Below are 17,249 nucleotides of genomic sequence, written 5' to 3' on the forward strand. Positions count from 1 at the left end.
TTGCTCAGGTCACGATCTCACCGATCGTGGATTCGAGCCCCATGTCGGGCTCTGTGCTGACAGCCCAGAGCCGGGAGCTTGCTTCAAATTTTGTGTCTCCCTCTCTCTCTGCCCCTCCCCTGCTCGCACTCTGTCTCTCTATCTCTCAAACATAAATAAACATTAAAAAAAAAAAATGTTAGAAATAGCTCGTGGAGCATAATGGTTGTCGGTGTTGGGATTGAAATTACTGTTTTGTCCACAACAAATCAAAACAGCAATATATTTTAAAGCCACGTTTTTCTGTACAATCATAGCATTTTGGAATTATGATGAATTGGTAGATAATCACTTAGTCTAGCTTCTGTATTTTATAGACAAGGTCCAAAGGGTTCATTTACCTAAGGTCATGAAACTAATTAGCAACAAAGTTTTCCTTGTGCTATCTCGTCCAAGTCGTTATTCTAGCATTAGATAACTGAAGAGTAGTGTCATCCTATCACGTTCTTTCTTTTACCTCCTGTTACTTTTAAAAGTGACGTGGGATAGGGTTGCATTTTAAGGATGCCTGGAAGAATTTCATTCGAATAGCGTTTCTTTCTAACAGTGAAACACATGTTGCCCTAAATAAATGCCATAGTTCCCAGCAGTGCGGTGTGGATAAATGAAGTTGCTTCTCTAAGCACAGACTAGCCTGGTAAATATAAATGTGGGTGAGAAACCAGGAACGTGGTGCCTGGGAAGCTAAGGAGGCACAGCTTTGCAAGAAGGACGTGAAGGGGCATTGTCGTGCTGTAAGGAGATCTTAGAATGTGATGGTGTCCACCAGACTAAAAAATTTATTGGTTATAGCAACTAAGATACCGGTATTCACCTCTGCAAGTGCAGTTTAAGTTACATGGTTAGGAAGTAAAGGAAAGATGTGGAGGTGGAGACAGAGTAGACCAGACTTCCAAAAAGCTTCCTAGATGGAGAAGACACAGGGACACGCCTAAGAGAGGACACGCGGTTGACAGGTGTGCGTGAGCACGTGCTTTTTGCTTTTTTAACATGGGGAAGACTAGCGTTGATCAGGTGCTCACAGGAAGCAGTCCCTTGTAGAGAGGGGAGAAAATGAATGGTGTGAGGTTTTGGAGGAGGAGGAAGAGGGGAGGGAAGAGGAAGGCTTTGAGCCTTTACCGGGAGGAAAAATTTACTGTGAGACTCTGGGTTGGAAGAACTCCAGTCTTCTCCTCCTGTGTCTCTCCTTTACTCTCAACGCTCAAAATGTTTCCGACATCAGATGTGTGGTACTTTTACCGACACCCAGAATTCTGGGACACTGGCCTCACTATCGACTTGGGGATAGTGTCAGATCTCCTAGGTTAAGGGCTCAAGCCCACAAGACGGCCATCCCTCGCCCTACGTCTTCGGTGCCAGCCACCAGGGGTCATAGGTCCCTACGTCCCCCACAACTTCTGTCCATCTTGGCTACAAATTGGAGGTTCCCGTGACCTCCTCTCCTTGGATTTAATTATTTGCGACAACAGCTCGTAGACCTCGGGAACGTAGCCAAATGTACTATGGATAGTCAGACAAGAAATATTCTTTGTCTTATGTTCACCAGTTAATTAAAGGATATGGTAACAGAGGTATGGATGAACACCTGGATGAGAGAGATATAGGGGGAGGTGTGGGATGGTCCCAGGTGCAGGAGTTCTGCCCCCTTGGAGTTGGGGTGCATTACCCTCCTAGTATATAGATGTGTTCACCAACCTGGAAAGTCTCTGAACCCCATCCTACTAGGATTTTATGGAGGCTCCCTCACAAGGCATGATCAGTTATTAACTCCCATTTCTGACCCCTCTCTTCTCTCTGGAAAATGAGGGGTGGAGCTGGAAATTCCAAGCTTCTAATCATGGCCTGGTCTTTCTGGGGACCAGCCCCCACCCAGGAGCCCCCCCCCCCCCCCCCGAATCGCCTCATTAGAACCGAAGATGTTCCTAAGTGCCCTTCTCACTTAGAAATTTATAAGGGTTTCAGAAGCTCTCTGTCAGGAACTAGAAGCAGAGACCTATATATGTATTTTCTATTATTTTACATATAGCTTATTTATATTATCTCATTTAATCCTCCAGAAAATTCTGCTCGGTGAGAGAAGACGGAGGGTCAGAGATATTAAGTAACTTGCCTAAGATCAATCACACAGTGGATCAGTTTGTCTTTGCTCATAATCTTCTAGGATCCAGATCGTGGGAGGGAGGATTAGCCTTAGACAGGAGAGATGCTTCTGTGGTGATGGGAGGAAAGGGGGACTGCGTGTAGATAAGCTTACCTCTCGTCCAGTGATTCCCAAACCTGGAGTTTTATGAGAATTAACTAAGCAGATTAGAGATTTAGTTGTCTCCGCACTATGGGACAAAGAATATTTCTTGTCTGACCGTGGTACCCTTGCCTATCTGACTGGAAAGTTGGGTAGACGCACGTGGGAATGGAGAGAAGAGGTCAGAAAAGGCCTGAGAACGAAGTGTGATGAAATGTAGAACAAAGTGTGACAAAGTGTGACGAAGTGTGATGATCATTTCCAGAGCCCTTGCTAGGTACTTTGCACATAAAGCTCACTCGATGCCCTTCACCTGGCCTTTTTGACATAGAACTTTTTCTGATTTAAAGTCTATGTGTTTCCCAGTTGCTCTCAAATAAAATATGAACCGTCTCAGATCATTTTTAGTTTTAACAGAGCTCTCCAAGGAACTTCTAAAAATAAGTGTAAATGTTTAAGGATTACCTTATATCTTTCCTTATGGCTAGGAGTTTGACTGTGGGTATGGAATATACCGTTGACTCTCGAATAGTGAGGGAATTAGGGCAACCAGTAACCCTCTGTCCACAGTTGAAAATCGTTGTGTAACTTTTTTTTTTTATGTTTTTATTTTTATTTTTTTGAAGGAGAGAGAGAGAGAGAGACGGAGCATGAACGGGGGAGGAACAGAGAGAGGGAGACACAGAATCTGAAACAGGCTCCAGGCTCCAAGCTGTCAGCACAGAGCCCGACGCGGGGCTCGAACTCACGGACCATGAGATCATGACCTGAGCCAAAGTCGGCCACTTAACCCAGTGAGCCACCCAGGCGCCCCTCATTGTGTCACTTTTAATTCCCCAAAAACTTAACTTCTAATAGCCTACTGTTGACTGGAAGTCTTACTGATAACATTAACAGTTGATTACACATTTTTTGTATGTTATATATATTACATACCGTATTCTTACAAGAAAGTAAGCTAGAGAAAAGAATGTTATTTATTAAGAACATCATAAAGGGGGCGCCTGGTTGGCTCAGTCTGTTGAACATCTGGCTTCGGCTCAGGTCATGATCTCATGGTCCGTGGGTTTGAGCCCCACTTGGTATTTTAATCTTGGCCAGAAAACTACTAAAAAGTTCTTACTTTAGAATTTGTGAAGCTAGTTGCTTATGAATGCTTGATTTCGTGGTTTCTTGGTTTCTATAATAATTATAAAGCACCCTGTAAAGAAACGATACTGTAATGTGGAAATTACTTACGTAAACAAAGTGACTTATTTAAAAAATTTTTTTTAAGTTTATTTATTTTGAGAGAGTGCAAGCAGGGGAGGGGCAGAAAGAGAAAATCCAAGCAGGCTCCATTCTGCCAGTGCAGAGCCTGATGTGGGGCTCGAGCTCACTCACTAGGAGATCATGACCTGAGCTGAAGTCAAGAATTGGCTGCTTAACCGACTGAGCCCCAGGCACCCCTTTAAATTTTTTTTTAACGTCTATTTATTTTTGCAAAAGAGAGCACGAGCCGGGGGTGGCAGAGAGAGGGGGAGACATAGGACCTGGAGTAGGCTCCAGGCTCTGAGCTGTCAGGACAGGGCCCGACTGCTAAGGGACTCAAACTCAACAAACCATGAGATCATGACCTGAGCTGAAGCCAGACGCTTAACTCACTGAGCCACCCAGGCGCCCCCAAAGTAACTTTAGATTCCTGTTACTGTTGGATGGAGCCTTTTAAGTTGCTTTTAACTCACTTAGTTTGTTTCAGGTTTTGAAGTATTTTTACCATCTTAAAATTTTAATTCTATACCTAGACCACTTTAATTCAAAAAATAATAATGGTTTCCTTGTGACACAGTTCCCCAGGGAGAAAGAGTGGAGCTCTGTGCACCATGAGGTTTTTCGATTTAGTTCAGTGAGTTTATTATGAGTTTTGATAATTTTGTGTGGGTGGCATTACCTATATCTAATTATGAGGTATTCTAGGAATTAATTTTTGTTTTGTGTTTCTAAGGTAGCTTCTTTCAGCTATGTTTTTAGGTTAGGATTTTGTGTTGTAATCTACTGTCCTTGGTCTGATTTATAGTTTATAGGACTATTCTAAGATCTAAAGAAAAGCTGTTTTCATGCTAATACGCAAGGTTTTAACTTTCAGAGAAAATACATTTCCTGTCTCCCAAATACTGGCAGTGATGTTATGTAACCAGCTAATGGTTAGTTCCATTCTTTTTTTTTTTTTTTAATTCATTTAATTCATTTAACATACAGTGTAGTGTTGGCTTCAGGATTAGAACCCAGTGATTCATCTCTTATATAAGACACCCAGTGCTCATCCCAGCAAGTGCCCTCCTTCATGCCCGTCACCCATTTAACCCATCCTCCCACCCAACACCTTCCAGCAACCCTCAGTCTGTTCTCTGTATTTAAGAGTCTCTTATAGTTCGCCTCCCTCTCTGTTTTTATCTTATTTTTCCTTCCCTTCCCCTGTGTTCATCTGGTGAGTTTCTCAAATTCCATATGAGGGAAATCATATGATATTTGTCTTCCTCTGGCCGACTTATGTCACTTAGCATAATACCCTCTGGTTCCATCCGCATTGTTGCAAATGGCAAGATTTCATTCTGTTTTATCACCAAGTAGTATTCCATTGTATATACCACATCTTCTTTATCCATTCATCAGTATATGGACATTTGGGCTCTTTCCATACTTTGGCTGTTGTTGATAGTGCTGCTATAAACATTGGGGTGCATGTGCCCCTTTGAATCAGCATTTTTGTATCCTTTGGATAAATTCCTAGTAGTGTAATTGCTGGGTTGTAGAGTAGTTCTATTTTTAATTTTTTGAGGAACCTCCATACTGTTTTCCAGAGTGGCTGCACAAAGTTTGCATTCCCACCAACAGTGCAAAAGGGTTCCTTTTCTGCATCCTCGCCAACATCTGTTGTTTCCTGAGTTGTTAATTTTAGCCGTTCTGACAGGTATGAGGGGGTATCTCATTGTGGTTTTGATTTGTATTTCCCTGATGATGAGTGACGTTGAGCATCTTTTCATGTGTCTGTTGGCCATCTGGATGTCTTCTTTGGAAAAGTGTCTATTCATGTCTCCTGCCCATTTCTTCACTGGATTATTTGTTTTTTTGGGTGTTGAGTTTGGTAAGTTGTTTATAGATTTTAGATACTAACCCTTTATCTGATATGCCATTTGCAAATATCTTCTCCCATTCCCTTGGTTGCCTTTTAGTTTTGTTGTTTCCTTTACCGTGCGGAAGCTTTTTATCTTGATGAGGTCCCAATAGTTCACTTTTACTTCCCTTGCCTCTGGAGACACGTCGAGTAAGCAGTTGTGGTGGCCGAGTTCAAAGCGGTTGCTGCCTGTTTTCTCCTGTAGGATTTTGATGACTTCCTATCTCAGATTGAGGTCTTTCATCCATTTTGAATTTCTTTTTGTGTCTGGTATAAGAAAGTGGTCCACTTTCCTTCTTCGGCCTGTTGCTGTCCAGGTGTTCTCCCAGCACCATTTGCTAAAGAGACTGTCTTTTTTCCATTGGGCGGTTAGTTCCACTCTGAGTAGTCAGGAGTGAATGTGGTCTACCTTCTGCTTCCATGTTTTACCTAAGAATCCAAGTATATCAGGTAGGCACGTATCTCATCTCTGTGGTACAAAAAATTCCACAAAGCCATTGCTGAGGTGGCTTTTGTTGAAGTAGTCTTATATGATGGTCGTGTTTTACGGAGACAGGGTCTAAGGAACGGTTTCTTCACACCCCCTAGTTTTATAGATGAAGAAGGAGACTTTAGGTGGTTTAGGATCTTGATCTGAGTTACTGGTTCTCAACCTACTTCCCCTCGTTGCTCCTTTTTTTTTTTTTTTTTTTCTAACCAAATACTTTTTTTTTTTTTTAATTTTTTTTTTCAACGTTTATTTATTTTTGGGACAGAGAGAGATAGAGCATGAACGGGGGAGGGGCAGAGAGAGAGGGAGACACAGAATCGGAAACAGGCTCTAGGCTCTGAGCCATCAGCCCAGAGCCCGACGCGGGGCTCGAACTCACAGACCGCGAGATCGTGACCTGGCTGAAGTCGGACGCTTAACCGACTGCGCCACCCAGGCGCCCCTCTAACCAAATACTTTTAACACCCCCTCCCTTTTACTACTGTGAAAGGAATTTCATAGATACTATAACCCACCTTCTTTCCAGTAAACCAACATCGTGTCCTAATTATAAGATAAAAGAGAAATAAAAGGAAATTGATTTAGAATAGATGATGTATTTCAGTATGTACGTATTGAAATATGCATAATATGACTGCACTAAAGTCATAATGAAGCAGTCACATTTGCATATTGAATCACTGTGAATGTGACAGCTACAAGTGAAGGCTGATAGGGGTACCAGGTAGCAGCCAGTGACTCAGATAACACAATCAAGACTGCCATTGGTGATGTAATTTTTCAAAAATGGTGAACAACCCTTTAGTAAAGTTCCAAATGAAATAAAGTATAGTCTTTCCTTGATTTGCAAAGTAATTGCGTGCCCTGAAATTCAGTGTGTTTTGTATTTGTATGTAAAATGGAGTTAGGTTCTAAGATGAGGTCGGTATAAATTGTTGGCTTATTTATGTATGTATGTATTTGTTTGTGTTTATTGCTATTGTTATCTTTTTCCCCACATGAATGCCAGAGAAGATCTTTGGAAGTTTTGTGGATGCAGGATTGAACTTTGTTGTATAGGATGGTCCTGTGCGTTACAGAACATCTAACGTCCCTGGTCTTTAACTGCCTAATATCATTGTGACGACAAAAAACACCCTCAGAAATTTCCAAACATCCCCTGTGAGAGAACTGCCGCCTTAAAATACACAGTTAAATTGCGGAATTAGGACGAGCACTTGGGTCTTCTGACTCCTGCTCTGCCCTCCGCCATGCTGAAACGTTACTTCAGCTCGCTTCCTGTGTTGTGCCCAGTGTAACTGTCGATAACCCACTTGGAAATGTGGGGAAATGTGGCCAGTGAGTCTTTCCAGTAATTACAAAGCGCGCTCTGTCAACGCTGCTTCCCAGTCAGTTGGCTGTGACGTAGTAACTTGTCTAGGTCAGGTTCTTCCTCCAGCCCTTCTTTATTCTGGGTTTTGCTTTGAAGTCTGTTGCTGATAATCCCGCCGGAAGGCAGTGTGACTGTGGGCCTTTTCTCCGGCAAAGAGAGCTCCAGCCTCTCTTTCCTTCAGGGAGTCGCTGACGAGCACCCACCGCGTGCTCGCTACTTGTCTAGACAGCAGGGACAAAGTGATGACCAGAGCACATGTTCGCAGTTATGGAGCCTGCGGTCTAAGTGGGGGCAGATAGGCTTTAAGCAAGTAAACACGTGAACGGCTGTAGTTACAAATCTTTTCGTTTATAAGGGAATCGAGAGAGAATAACAGAAGCCTGTGGTCATAGAATGGTAGGAGAAGCTTCTGTGTACAAGTGATATTTACACCGAGATCTGAGACCAGTAGGCATTAGGTCAGGGAACAGGGCTCGTAAAGGTCCTAGGGCAGGAGAGCTTGGCCTGTGGCTGGTGACTCTCTAGGTAGTAAAGCCACTGTTGTTAGTGGGTTATCGTGTTAATTTCTTCGCTCTTCATTAATGTTGCCCTGTGCTTCTACAACTCACTCAGCTCCCTGCGTGTATCTTCTATTCCGTGCCTCAGTACTTGTTATACATGCTGTTTCCTCTTTTTGGAAAAAAAAAAAGGAGCTCGCCCCCAGCTCTTCTTTCCATGGTCAGCTTTCCGTTGTCTTCTCTAACTTTCTTCAGCCAACTTCGGGACCTTCTCTGAGTGCTTATTGAACCTTGTGCATACCTCTGTTACTATATCTGCCACATCATTTTTTTTTTTCCTCTGTTTCCCTCTTTGATAAACTTCTTGACCACTGGGATTGTATCTTTTTATATAAATCCAAGATCTACTTATAGTTAGAACTGGACACTTAGTAGACGACGAGTGTTTATTTAGTAAATGGTCAAGCTTTTTTCTTTTTTTTTTCTAAGAAATGGTCTATATTTTATTTTATTTTAAGAAATGGTCTTTGTTTTATTTTATTTTATTTTATTTTTATTTATTTTATTTATTTTATTTTATTTTATTTATTTATTTATTTATTTATTTATTTATTTATTTATTTATTTATTTTTAGTGATCTCTACCCCCAATGTGGGGCTTGAACTCATGACCCCAAGATCAAGAATCATATACTTTACCAACTAAGACAGCCAAGTGTCCACAAGCATATTCCTTTTAAAGGTCTAAAGGCCCCACAATATCCAACCCCTCCCTCCCTGCCACCAGGACCCACCTTCTTACTCTCTCACTGTCTCTGTCTTTTTTCCCTGGTTTATGCTTGGAAAACAGAAATGTGTAGATGTGACATAGATGAAAGATGCCAAGAACATGTTATAATGATCTGATAAACCAGTCTTCGGCAGTATGAAATAATACTTAATCGATTGCACTGAATTAGAGCATTTCATTTAAGTTCTCGCCTTTATTTGATGTAAAGTGAGTAGAGATGAGTAACAACAAAGAAATAGGTTATTCTTTCCTTTTGGTATTACTGGTGTTGACATTAATGGTAAGTACTGTCAGTTTAAAAAATTTTTTTTTCAATGTTTACTTATTTTTGAGAGAGAGTGACAGAGTGCGAGTAGGGAAGGGGCAGAGAGAGAGGGAGACACAGAATTCAGGCTCCAGGCTCTGAGCTGTCAGCCCAGGGCCCGACGCGGGGCTCGAACCCACGAACCGTGGAATCATGGCCTGGGCCGAAGTCAGACGCCCAACTGACTGAGCCACCCAGGCGCCCCAAGTACTGTCAGTTTTTAAAGTGAACATTGTAATTTTCATATTACTTAGGTAAGTGTTAAGTCTTTTTAACCTCAATTATCTTTTGACCTAAAAAATATTCTTCTATTGTAGGAAACTGAAGCCAGGATATTTAGAATAGAATAGAATAGAATAGAATAGAATAGAATAGAATAGAATAGAATAGGACTAAGTTGGTGCTATGACAAAGAACCTTTAGTTCAGAGATTTCTGTGTACTGCTAATTCAGCTTTTCTCTGGTGCCTTTTAAAAAAATTTATTTTCTCAGCAAAGTAATAGCATTTAGTTTTCATTAAAATATTAATGTACTATTTTTTTTTTTCAGAGAGTAATGCCTTCTAGTTTTTTCCTGCTGTTGCGATTTTTCTTGAGAATCGATGGAGTGCTTATCAGAATGAATGACACAAGACTTTACCATGAGGTATCTCTTCTTATTTAATGAATGTACTAGTTGATGGGGCTCGTTCGTGTTCTTTCACTGTCTGTCTGAGAATTTGAAATGAAATAATGCTTTATAATTTATGGCAGTCCTTCTAACCTTGAAGATTGGGTGTTCTACATTCACTATTGACCGCATCACATCTTCCTTTCTGAAAGTTCTGGTAGCTGAAAATGTTTTCTGAAAGACACTCCCCGGTGTTCCTCCCCAGTAGAGGATGTCTGGTGCCTTTTTAAAAACTTCATGTGTACTTAAGCTGTGTTTAAGAAACCTGTCCCTGGGGTGCCTGGGTGACTCAGTTAAGCATCCAGGTCTTGATCTGGGCTCAGGTCATTATCTCAAGTTCGTGAGATCGAGCCCTGCATTGGGCTCTGTGCTGACAGTGCAGACTGTGCTTGGGATTCTCTTTCTCTCTCTCTGCCCCTCCCCTGCTCGCCCTCTCTCTCAAAATAAACTTAAAAAAAAAAACCAAACCTGTCCCTTAACTCTTACCTTTGTGTATCATATGTATTGTTTATATAATGTCTTGATATTAAAAATACCAATCACGAGGGGGCACCTGGGTGGTTCATTTAGTCAAGCGTCTGACTTTTGATTTCAGCTCAGGTCATGATCTCGCGGTTCGTGGGATTGAGCCCCTTGTCGAGCTCTGTGCTGACAGCACAGAACATGTTTGGAATTCTCTCTCTCCCTCTCTCTCTGCCCCTTCCCCGATCATGGTCTCTCTCTCAAATAAACTTAAAACAAAACAAAACAACAATCACATGACCTACTGAAATTTGTATTACATAATCATTTTGATAGTTGCTCTAAAGTTTGAAAGCTCTGTACTCACCTCTGAAGGAACTGTTAACATACAAGGTTTTCAGAAAAGTTAAAAAAAGGAGGAGGCTTAAATTGAAGGCATGAAAAGTCTTCTGATAGCTTATAGCAGCCTGTCCTTGTGGAATGGATTTGTACCCTCAGATCTGTGATCATGTAGAATGGTGACTTAGCGAAGGGAACACCAGTACCAGTTGGGCAGTCCTAGGAACGGTGAACTCTCACAACCACCCTGTGAAATAAGTCCCGTTATCATCGCTGTTTATAGCTGTGGCAACTACAGCAAAGACAGAGTAAGTAACTTACCCGAGTTACACAGTTATTGGGTGGCAGAAGTAAGATTTGTACCCAGTAGGGTGAGGTTGGATTGGTGTTTTCCCAAATCCTGCACTTATAGATGGGTGGGGCTTTTTTCCTTGAAATACCATGGCAACTGATCTTTTACTTTTTCTTTTTTTTTTTTTTTTTTAATAAGTGGTAGCGAAGTACTAAAGATAGACTGCATTTTTCTTCTTCAGAAAAGATGAAATCTAAGTTTTAAAAATGCTTATGCTTTAAGTCAACAGTATTTCTTAGGAATTTATCCTAAAATCATTCTTATACAGTAATCTGCAAATATTAATCAGGCAGTTGTACATTTATATATATATAATGTATATATATGCATATATGTATATATATTATATATATAATATATATATACAGTATATATATACAGTATATATGTATATACACATATATACATATACATACATTATGTATATATACATTATGTATATTATACATAATGTATATATACACACATGTATGTGTATCTATATATAAATGTATCTACACATACATATATATATATGAATGTTCATGGCAATGCTGTTGTTTATAATAGCAAAAAGGAGAGAAGGAGCTTAATGCCCACTGAATGGGCACTGATTTAAATTGTTTAATTTATATCCATATAGTAGAAAAGTATACATCCATTAAAATGAATGGCAGAGTTGTATTTAACTGATACATAAAGATCTGCATCTCAGTGTTGAATTTTAAACATTCGTTCATTTATTTTTGAGAGTGCACGTGCATGCACGAGCCGGGGAGTGACAGAGGGAAAGAGAGAATCCCGAGCGGGTTCCGTTGTGGGGCTGGTCTCACAACCCTGGGATCGTGACCTGAGTCAAAATCCAAGAATTCGACGCTTAACCAGCTGAGCCAGCTAGGCGCCCCTCAGTGTTGAATTTTAAAAAGCAAGTATGGGGGCACCTGGGTGGCTCGGTTGGTTGAGGGTCCCACCTCGGCTCAGCTTGTGATCTCGTGGTTTGTGAGTTCAAGCCCTGCATCAGTCTGGCTGCTGTCAGCACGGAGCCTGCTTCCGATCCTCTGTCCCCCTCTCTCTCTGCCCCTCCCCCACTTGTGCTCTCTCTCAAAAATAAACATTAAAAATTTTTAAAAGAAAAAAGCAAGTATGAATCTATGTAAGATTTTGTGTAGAGATTTCTAAGTTAAAGATAGTATTATCTATAGAAGCTGTACTTATATATTATACTTTTATATCATCTAATTTTTCTTTCCTTAAGCATTAATGTGTTTTTATTGATAGAAAAGAATAAAAATTGGGGTGCCTGGGTGGCTCAGTTGAGCCTCTTGATTTCAGCTTCAGGTCATGATCCCAGGGTCGTGGGATCGAGCCCCATGTCAGGCTCTGCACTGAGTGTGGAGCCTGCTTGAAATTCTCTCTTTCTCCCTCTGCCCCAGGCTCCGGCTTGCACTCTCTCTCTAAAATTAAAAAAAGGATAAAACTTTAAGGGAGTTTAATCTTATGTGATTTTTCTTTTATTGAATAATGTTTCACCAAAAAACAAATTGTAATACATTGCTTTTTAAAACCTAATTTTATTAAAAAAATTTTTTTAATGTTTATTTATTTTTGAGAGAGAGACAGAGTGCAAGCAGGGGAGGGGCAGAGAGAGAGAGAGAGGGAGAGAGGGAGAGACATAGAATCTGAAGCAGGCTGCAGGCTCTGAGCTGTCAGCACAGAGCTCAACGCCGGGGCTCGAACTCACAAATTGTGAGATCATGACCTGAGTCAAAGTCAGATGCTTAACTGAGCCACCAGGCGCCCCTCTAACACCTAATTTTAAACAGTTGTAAATGGAGGGTGCCTGGCTGGCTCAGTCAGTAGAGCATAGGACTCTTAATCTCAGGGTCGTGAGTTCAAGCCCCATATTGGGCATGGCGACTACTTAAATACATAAGTAAAAAGTCATAAATGGGAAAAATTGAAGTACCAAAAACTTGCTTTATTAAATAAGCAATTTGACAAGAATTTTGTGGAAATAGGAGGGAATAAAATTTGGCAAAGCTTTCTTTTGTTTTGTTTTTTTAAACATAAGAGTAGCCTGGTTATGTAAGTAGATACTATAGCTTAAGGAAAAGGTATAGTTCCAAACATGCAATAATATTAAAATCTCTTGCATATCTCATTTGTAAATATACATACTTTCTTTCATAGTAAAACTTTGGCTGTGTTTCTCTTAGTTGGTAATTATCAAATCTGTTTACATATGCTATCACTGTGATTTATAGAGATGGGAATCAATAATTCCAAATTCTTGGTGAGATTAGTTATCTCATTACAGAATAAGATACTCTTATCAGTCTCTATGCTGCTTTTGCAACCTGTTCTGTTGTCATAGGTGGTTCTGTTTAATAGAAACTATTTTGTAACAATAGAAATATTTATTGCAGCCTTTTTTTTATCTTTCCACATAGGCGGACAAGACCTACATGTTACGAGAATATACATCACGAGAGAGCAAAATTGCTAATTTAATGGTACGCTGTTTAAATACCAGTTTCTCTAGAAGTTGACTTTTAATGTTTCATTTTGTATATTTCCAGCCACATCTGCCGCCCTAGATCTAGCGATTCACCCAATAAGCCCACCTATAAGATAAAGCCTCCTGGAGCGTAACTTCTCTGAATTCACCCCAGATACCAGGACAGGGTTGTTATGGGTAGCAGCACCATCATCCAATCTAATTTCCACTTTTTATGGTGGAAAAACAGACCCAGAGTTGGTTGGCGGTGGGTCTGGTGCTGGCACCAATTGGATGTTCATTCCACTTAGCGCCTCGTCCCCCCGTAACTTCTTTCTACCCAGTCTGCTTTTCTGATTTTTTTCTTAAAGTGTGGTAATTCTGTACCGTAACTTGTTTTCACCTAACGTCCTTGATTTTCTTGCCCCTCTGGGACTTGTAAAGGGCTTCTCCAAGTCTGTAGGATTCTGTAATGGGTTGTTTCCCAGGTGCCACCTTTCTGCAAACTTGTTATTCTTTTTCACCCCTAGCGCTTGTTTCCTGCTGGGGGGAGCACGTTCGTGGGTTAGAAAAGTTACTTAAGAGTCTGGCATAGACACCATACGGGGCTCTACCCGAAGGCTAGTGCTTTCAAGGTACAAAAGCGGCAGGGAAAGGGGATTGGATTAAGATGTATTAAATTCTTAATACATCTGTGGGAGCGTTATAAATAATATATCCCTGTGAGCTTTGAGGAAGTCATTCGGTAACGGGGCTGAATGATCCAGTAACGAGATACCCGTTCTCATTAGAAACACCTATACATCCTCATAGACGTCGATTGCCACTCATTTTAGAATTGGCATGCTTTATGCATGCCTGAACCAAAGCATTTCCAAAAAGTATCCGTGCAGTGACTGAATATATACTCATACGACTTCTGTATCTCCCAGCACGTTTCACCTTCCCTCTTCACGGAACCCAACGAAATATCACAGTATTTACCAATAAAGGAGGCGGTTTGTGAGAAGCTACTGTTCCCGGAAAGAATGGATCCTAAGCCTGCAGACTCACCAGAAAGTACACCTGTGGAATAGAACGTGCCACACGACATCTACTCACCATGGAATCTGACTGGAGACCTTAGCTCCTTGGAGGGGGTATTTTTATTATGAGAATTAATCGCCTTGTCTATGTGCAGATTTTCTGTAGCCTTAAAGGAAAAAAAAAAAAGTAAATACAGGATTGTTGCAGGCAGGTTCCACTCAACTGCTACTTGTATTGTCTATCTGCAGAGTCCTATTCCAGATTTATATTTTCTGGAGCCAAATTTGGATTTCTAAATTGTTACCAAGCAGGATCTCACGAGTCTCGATGGGTGTATGTCTCGTGAGCAGTGGGCATAATCCGCATCCGTCACGGAACACGGTCTTCTCCCAGGAGGAGGTTCGTGGAAATCACGGAACCGCAGCACCTTGTGACTTTCACGGGATTCCTGACCGCGCATGTTGATGTACTAGCTCTTTACTTTGGGCTTTTTGATGTTTATTCGTACTTCTGGAGAGTCGTGAGTTGCCTTTTAGGAAAATCAGTGTCAGACCTTCATGATCTTTACCCACAGATTAAAAAAAAAATCTCTCCCCTCTATGTTTAAATTGACTTTTGACGTCTTAGAGAAGATTTCAGACCCAGAACTGAGTAACCTAGGGTTTTGGCGAACTAGGGTGTTCTGTCCGTGGAAACACCTGAGCGAGGTGTGCCTCTCCCAGGCAGGCTCCCAGAGCTGTCCCTCCTCCGTCCGTAGGTGCTTTTTCTTATGTGTGGTTCTACTTGTACTTGACGTTTTTTACTTCCTTTTCCATGCAACCGTGGAATGAATAAATCCATTGAATATTGAATTTGTATTACCGTCTAGCTAATTTTGTTAGCTACATTTTGTCAGAAGTGATTTTGGTATTCGTTTGCCTTCTGCATCACCTGCAGGGTATAGGAAATCGGGATTTTGTTGGCTTCAAGAAAATACATGGCATGTTCACTGTATATTAAATATACCTGTATTTAATGTTTTCTCTTAGGACAGAAAAGTGTATATATTGTACTCAGCTTTCTGTTGTATTTTATTTGCCATGCAGATTTGAACAGAATAAACTCTTTATTCATACAAGATACAAGAAATGAAAACTCAATATTCATTCGTTGAAGTTTCGGGGCAACGTCATTATATACGTGCTGACCTTGAATCAGATGTCTTTGTCTCTGAGTCAGGGTTAGGTTACTTATTTTGAGACTCCATTGTTGAAAATTGTGAGGAATGAAAAGAATTGACTTTTTTTTTTTTTTTTTTTTTAAAACAGAGGGTGGAAAGCTGATAGGATGAGGGCACTTCTGGAAGCTCCTTTAGTTCATCCCTGTGGACAGTACCCAGAAAAACCTGTATTTGCCCATTGCTAAATAAGACGTATGCCATTTTATATTTATTTGTTCCAAGTGTCTTTTTGTAAGAAAAGAATAAACAATAAGGAATTACTGATCTATGTTTTTTGCTAGTTCGTTTATTTCAGTTGTTCCCGAAGCTTCATGAAAGAAGGGTTTGGTATCCTTGTCTCATTTGCACTTTGTTTTGAACTTGGTCAGCATCACAGCCAGATTCTCTGGGCAGATGATAAATGAAAATCTAGCAGATAGTTCAGAATATAATCTCCCAGTTTAGCTTTTGGGCCCTCGTTCTTCCTCTTCCTCGGCCCTCCCCTGCCCCCCGGTACTTCTGTGGATGTTTTAATCAGCCAGTGTTTGCTGTATGGTGGGCTAATGATTTTTGAAAAAAGAAATATGTCATAAGTATCATTTTGTTTAGTTTTAAGGGCTTTGTGTGCAGTGTGGCACTCGGTGCGAGGGATTACGATCATGAAGAGACAGAGTGTATGTTTTCACGGTCTTAAAGTTAAGTGGGGGAAACAAAACAAAAATAATTACAAATTTACAAATTTTAGTAAGTATAATGATGGAAATAATAACTGGTTTCAGACAATAACAAAATCACCGTTAGTTGAGGTAGTCCGTTCTGCTTCTGAACAGGGTGTAGAAAGTCTCGAGACTGTAAGCTCATAAGGAAAAACTTCTGGATAATCTACAAAATTCCAGCTTTCCTTGAGCGTGTCAGAGAGCTGAAGTTGGGAGACGGAGCACACAATCCCCGGGAGTGATCAGCGCTCCAACAGGAGATGGGATATGCACCCACTTCCTTCTAGAAAGAGTGCTCAAGAAAGAAGTGGCCACTGTATGAGCAGCTAAAGATAATCTAGAATGTTAAATTCTTAAAGGAGTTTAAGAATTTGGCATAGCTGAGAGTTTCAAATCGGGGGACTTGATCTTTCCAGTGGTCTATACCAAGTGTTCACAAGAAACACCGGGGCAGGCTGGAGACCAGAAAGCCCCCCCTCGTCGCTGGTTCAAGCATTCGGGACGTAATTGGCTACTGCCGAGGGATAGGTAGGTATGAAACCCTGCCCACTTCCCCAGACCCGTTTCCAGAAGATGCAAAAGCTTTAGGCTGCTGAGGGAGGCGCAGCAAATCCTATCACCCCTGGGGCTCAGGCAAAAATCCATCATCTCTAGGGGAAGAATAAAGACAAAACCCATTTGCCTGTGCGGGAATAGGAAATGTTCTGCCTTTGGACACAGGCAAAGAACCATTACTGCCGAGAAGGAGTACAAGCCAATATCCTCCAAGGTCAGAGGAGGGACAGAAAAACCTGGGCCCGGGATCCTACATGGATAACATGACCCGCTACCATGGGGAGGTGGGCATGAAATTCACATAACAGTATAATGCACACCGCCTTCAAATGTTTAGGGAACATTCACCGAGGTAGAGAATATTCTGGGCCATAAAAAACTTATACGTAGAATTAAAACTAGTAAAAACCAATAACAGAAAGGTATCTGGGAAATCCCAAATAACTTAGGATAAGAGAAATTAAGGAAGTCCTGAGTAAATGGAGACAAATACCACATTTATAAAATGAAAGACTCAAGATGTTAATATGCCAGTTCTCCCAGGACTGATCTATAGTTAGTGTAATCC

The 17,249-nt window shown here is 40.9% G+C and overlaps 1 protein-coding gene across 7 annotated transcripts in view; it reads left to right on the plus strand.

Annotated features, from left to right (window-relative positions):
- Positions 1-15,695, plus strand: part of TIPRL (TOR signaling pathway regulator) — a 32,160-nt gene extending 16,465 nt beyond the window's left edge. For 6 of the 7 annotated variants that reach the window (XM_023247350.2, XM_023247351.2, XM_045048671.1 and 3 more), the window contains exons 5-7: positions 9,438-9,533; positions 13,140-13,202; positions 14,119-15,695. In XM_023247350.2, coding sequence (XP_023103118.1) covers positions 9,438-9,533; positions 13,140-13,202; positions 14,119-14,262 — 303 coding nt within the window. In that variant the 3' untranslated portion in view covers positions 14,263-15,695. Of the gene's footprint in view, positions 1-9,437; positions 9,534-13,115; positions 13,203-14,118 lie in introns of those variants that run through there. The other variant, XM_045048672.1, reaches the window with a different exon arrangement.
- Positions 15,696-17,249: the final 1,554 nt, after the last annotated feature.

Source organism: Felis catus, chromosome F1 (assembly GCF_018350175.1).
Source record: "Felis catus isolate Fca126 chromosome F1, F.catus_Fca126_mat1.0, whole genome shotgun sequence".
NCBI lineage: Eukaryota > Metazoa > Chordata > Mammalia > Carnivora > Felidae > Felis > Felis catus.